This window comes from Austrofundulus limnaeus, unplaced genomic scaffold, assembly GCF_001266775.1.
Source record: "Austrofundulus limnaeus strain Quisiro unplaced genomic scaffold, Austrofundulus_limnaeus-1.0 Scaffold126, whole genome shotgun sequence".
Classification (NCBI taxonomy): Eukaryota; Metazoa; Chordata; class Actinopteri; order Cyprinodontiformes; family Rivulidae; genus Austrofundulus; species Austrofundulus limnaeus.
Genome location: NW_013952528.1, coordinates 1171198 through 1176963, shown reverse-complemented (window position 1 = coordinate 1176963; position 5766 = coordinate 1171198). Strand labels below are relative to the sequence as shown.

At 36.2% G+C, this 5766-nt stretch overlaps 1 protein-coding gene across 1 annotated transcript in view; it reads right to left on the bottom strand.

Annotated features, from left to right (window-relative positions):
- irf9 (interferon regulatory factor 9) overlaps positions 1–3716 on the bottom strand; it is a 14703-nt gene extending 10987 nt beyond the window's left edge. Inside the window, exons 1-2 of the mRNA XM_014015283.1 lie at positions 3330–3716; positions 2846–2910 (exon numbers count right to left, since the gene is read on the bottom strand). Coding sequence (XP_013870737.1) covers positions 2846–2902 — 57 coding nt within the window. The 5' untranslated portion in view covers positions 2903–2910; positions 3330–3716. The remainder of the gene's footprint in view (positions 1–2845; positions 2911–3329) is intronic.
- Between the last annotated feature and the right edge of the window lie 2050 nt (positions 3717–5766).

Genomic DNA, 5766 nt, shown 5'->3' with positions numbered 1-5766 from the left:
GTCGTCGATTGATCGAATAATCGTGGCAGCCCTAGCCATCACATTATTACATTGTCTCCAACAGTGCCCTGATTCGGTCCTGCCGGTCTGAGAGGATGTTCTTTTGGGGATTATAAAAAATCTAACGATATTCTTCCATGAAAATTCCCTCCAATGTCCTGAGCTTGTGGTAGTGGAGTTAATGTGGCGTATGTTTAGCCACTCATCCTCTGTCAGCGTTACTAATATCAGTTTTGATGTACTTCTTTTTACTACTTACTATTATTTTAAGCTTTTTATGCTCCTTTCAGCTTCATTCTGTTGTTTAGATTTTTTTTCCTGCCCTTTCAACTACTCTTTAGTGTCATTAAAAGCTAAATTCATAGTTTCAGCTTAATCCAGCAAATATGTGCTTTTTCAGTTTCTGCTACATTTTAGCTATTTTCACCTAATATTAGTTTTTTCCAAGCTAAATTCAGTATTTTGTGTTAATTTCAGCTTCTTACTGCTTAATTCAGCAAACAACTTTCATTGATGACCCTCTTAATTTTAAGGTCACAAAATAAAAGGGCATGGTCACATTTTAATAATTTTTCTGCATGTTTTACCTTCTTCTGGCTAAACTTCAACTTTATTCATTTTTTTGTTGTTAATATTTTGTTCATGAATTTTTACTTTTTATGCAACATTTTTGCAAATAGTTACCATTTTCTGCTAACTTTAGCTACATTTCTGCTCTGCTCTGATTTTTTTGAAGCATTTTTCCTATTTTCTGCCGATTCTGCACTTCTGTTCCCTTACGTTCAGCCAAAGTCAGCTGTTCAAATTGACAGTTTTGCTAATAAACCTGTTCAGTTTGGCTTCAGCAGTCTTCAGCACTAAGCATTCACACAGTATTTCCACAGGAAATCCTCTGGTTAAAAACTACATTTATTACTGTCTGCCTGCCACCCATTCAAGATGGCTGCCACGGCCAACTGACTTTAAAACGCAGTCGATCTTACAGAAATTAACCTAAAGTTTGTTGTGGTCGATGAAAATCATCCTCAAAACATATTCTGAGATCTCTCTTTAAAAAATTGCAGTCAATGTTGTCTGCTATCAAAATACCGTATCTATTCATGTATAATAAGATCGTCATTTTTTGAGCTTAAAAAGCATTAAAAATCGAATTATCAATAACTCATGTATAATACTACCCCAACACCACACTTTATGGATGATTTTTAGGGTTAAATTTCTAGTATTATACATGAATAAATACAGTATATCATAAACCACCAGCCGTTTTTTTCCAGAGCTCGTCTAGTGACGACGGATTAAAAAATAATATTGTGCCCATAAGATAATTATTGCAGTCATTTCTATGTAGAAAGTGTTAACTGTTTGAATTAACTTCATTTTAGTATTACTATGTCATACTTCAGTCAGTTGTGGTTTGGCATGGAGTAATTGTAGGCTGCTCAGAATTATCTCCTGGCCACACATTTTTTGATCCAAAGTCACCAGATGGGTTCTGTGTATCTTACCAAAACTTTGAGAAAAATAATTACTGTATAATATGTATTACTGTATAATAATTATCYATAACTGTTTAACTTTTGAAGTGAACTCAATTCAAAATGAGCACCACAACAAAGTGAGTTTAGACGAGGCAAAAATGACTATAATCCTGTCAAATGTACAAATATTGAGATAAAATTTGGTGCGGTAATAACAGAGTTTTTCACAACACGTGCTACRGGGTACTACTTCTTACATTTAAACGTTAGCGTTAAATATTGGAAACAACCTTGCTTGTTAGCAAAATATTCCATGAATCAGTGGATGGATTTTAATGAAGCATTCAGAAAATAACCATTAGATGTACATCTACAGCTGATTATTTCTTGATGTCAGTTTGATTAAAGATGRCCAACACAGCTAATCAACTAGGGTTGGGCAATATTGGCAAAATAATTAATCACAATTAATTGTGGTATTTAGCCAATAGCGATTAATTTGGCGATTAATGCCCTGGAGTCCCTGGACACCCTCATGTCCTGGTCACATGACCAGTTTAGTGGGAAAGATTTGCTCTTTGCAAAAATCTGTTCCAAATTTTGTCAAAATTACACACTTCAGGCTACACATCAAATTTTTAACTGTGTTGATAGACCAAGAAATACTGGACTTATGATAAATAAATTACARAACTTTTTTGTTGTTTTAATGTTCGTCATATTGGACGCAGAGAGGAGCATGGGGCGGACCGGTGGCATTAATCATATTAATCATCAAGTGCCCAAAAATAATCGATTAATGTTTTTCTGACGATTAATCGCACACGACACGATTATGCCCAACCCTACAATCAACATTAACCAGCACTGAATTTTCTCTAAGTCAGTCAATTTAACAGATTTTAAGTGTTAAATTCTGGCGTGGTTGAACCTGAACACACACAGCAGACACTCAAAGCATTTTCAATAAATATGACTAATAAGATTTAGAAAATAAATTGTTTAAAGTCAGCTTATTGTAACAGCTATTGGCAGGTTACCTTTTTACATCTTCTAYACAGAAGCTGCTGTAAAAAGCTTAAGTTTTTTTTTTTTAAAGAGGTAGAAGTTCAATAGTTAAATAGTTTGATGAGCTGCCAGTTCCCTGAAGTACAGCATATTATGGGATGCCATAATAATTACTTAGTAGTGCAGTAAATGCCCTTTAACCAACATTCACTCATGTATGAGTCAGCAGTTTCTGCAGTAAAACTTCCGGTGTTATATTTTTAGTTTTAACAAACTGTATGGGTCTCTTTCTATTTCCTTTCCCCCTCCCTTCCTCCCTCTCTCCCTCCTTCCTCCCTCCCTCCTCCCACACACACCTGCTCAACAATCCAGGAGCGAAGTCTGCGTGTGGATCTCATTCTGCCTGCGGCCATGACTCCAGCTGAGAAAAACAAACAAACAAACAAACAAATAAACAAATGGTGACACTGAAACAAAAGCAACAGTTCATAAATCTTATTTCTCAACATTTTCTATGGACGAATAATGATTTACAACTGCATAAAATCAGGTTAAAACAAGGAGCTTGATCTTTTAGACTTGAATCTTTCGACTAGAACTTGAACTTGATCGATAACTTTATATTTAAGTCTATGGGTTAAAAGCWTCGTTATCAAATTCACGCACGAAACGACAAAAACCTTTTACGGCAATTCTTAAATTAGATGTTTTTAAAGCAGAATCAGGTTTCGTGATAACAAACTCGACCCCAATGCCCGCCGCCGACTGTTTTAATAAGAAGTAAATCCAAAATAGACGGTTAGGTGTTAAATTAAGGAAGTGGGTGCAAGTTTCGTTTACCTCAGTTGTGTTTTCTCCGRTGCCTGTAGACTGTGTGAAGGCTCGGCTCTGAGGTTCTGCTCAGACACGACGGAGGAGCGGTTTCCCCGAAGTCACGTGACTTCACAGGAACAGGCGCTCTTACCTGCCGCTAGGGGGCGACAGAGCGCGCGCGCGCGCGCGCGCGCACGCACGCACACACACACACACACACACACACACACACACACACACACACACACACGATCCTTCAGACTAAAATTACTGTTGGGAAGAAAACCAATACACATGCTCTGATAGGTTCGTTCACATTATAAATCTTCTTGTTTTATAATGAACAATCTTATTATTTATCAACACTTAAATTTTGAAGAATATCCTGATGCATCTCAGTAATCCAGGTAGCAAAATCAAAAAGGAAAAGTAGGTCCAGAGGACCTACTTATTTTTCCTTTTTGATTATTATAGAATAATACACCCACCTCTCTTCCAACAACTTTACTTGTTTTTTTTTGTCAGAGTACTGTTCAAAAATCAGAACAGAAAWTTTTATTGTGTAAATGTTAGATTTTTTTTACGTTTTTACGTACGTTATTATTACAAAATTAAAATATCAATTGATAAAAAGGTTTAACTTGTTTTATAGTATTACAAACGTGAAGTTTCAATATGCAAGATAACTTTAGTGTCATAAAAATACAAAAATCTTACATAATTTTTCCTTTAAATTCATCTAAAATGTTTTCTGACTTTTATCAGTGAGCGTTAAACTACAGCCTGTTTCAGACTTGTGTTTTCCCCCGAGAAACARTAAAAATACAAATGAGTAGAGAAAAGTATTTGTGGCCCCCCACAGTTTTCTGGGGGAAGTGGTGTGTCATCGCTCAGAAATGCACAGTGAGGGGGTGATGCCATGAATGACTGCCAAACAGTTTTAACTAAAAGCAGCTTCATTCTTCAGTGAAATTAATTCAGGCTACATTAAAAAGTGTTTGAGAATCAAGAACCTGTTKTTGGATGTTACATCTTTATATACAATATGAGTTCAGACAACAAGCAAACACCAAATACCATTAAAACACAAACCATAAATATTGGGACGTAACACACTTCTCATCTTTTTGGCTGCAAACACCTCAATGATAGATTCAAAATGAAACAAAGATGTGCTTCAACTCCAAACTTACAGCTTTAATTTGAAGATATTTACATCCAAACAATTTGTAGATGGGCCTCCCATTTTTTAAGAGACCCAAATTAATGAGACAAATCATAAATCAAACTTTCACCTTTTAATATTTGGTTGCAAATCCTTTGCAGTCGATTACAGCCTGAAGTCTGACTTGTGTCAGCATCACACGTGCATCAACAATCAAGAGAAAACCTTACCTGCGTGAACACAGAGGGTTCACCATGAGATGTAAACTGGTGAGCATCAAAAACAGGAAGGCCAGATTCAAGTCACCAAACACCTAAACAGCCTTCTGGAACGTTTGGACRGACGAGACAAAGATCATCTTGTACCAGAGTGATGGGAAGAGAAGAGCATGGAGAAAAAAAGAACTGCTCCACCTCATCAGTGAAGCACAACGCTGGTAGTGTCATGGTGTGGGCACGTGTGGCTGCCAATGGAACTGCTTCCCTTGGATTTATTGATGATGTGATGCTGACAAAGGCAGCAGGATGAATTCTGAAGTGTTTCTGGCTCATAATCAGCCAAATGCTACAGAACTCTTGGACTGTGCTTCAAAGTGCAGATGGACAATGATCCCAAGCTGTGAAAGCAACCAAGTCATTTTGTAAGGCAAAGAAGTTGAATGTTATGCAATGGTCATGTCAATCACCTGAGTTTTATCCCACTAAACATGGCGTTTACTTATTGAAGACAAAATTGAAAGGAAAATACCCCAAGAACGGCATCTGGTGACGTCTATACAGCTCTGGAAAAACAATGAAGAGACCACTGCACAGYTTCCCTGTATTTGGCTGAAAGCATTTCACCAAATATTGATTTCTGAACTGYTCCTGGGTTAAAACATTAGTATTGTTGTTTCTAAATGAATATGAACTTGTTTTTGGTGCATTRTTTGAGGTCTGAARGCACTGCATCATTGTCGTCATTTTGACCATTTCTCATTTTCTGCAAATAAATACAAAATTTTTGCTTGGAATTTCAGAGACATGTGATCAATAATTCATGGAATTAACGTTCATTTTTTTCAAACCTATAAAGAGAAAAATCATAGAAACTGATGCATTAATTGTTCCACACTTGGTCTATTGTGTTGAGGTATGGGAAAAAGCATGTAAGACGATTACACATCCTGTTTTTGTTTAGCAGAAAAGGGCTATAAGAGTTCTCACTCAGAAAAACTACCATTATCCATCTAATATATTATTCTGTAAACCGAAATTATTGAAATTCTATGATTTGGTTGATTATAATATTTTGTTAGTT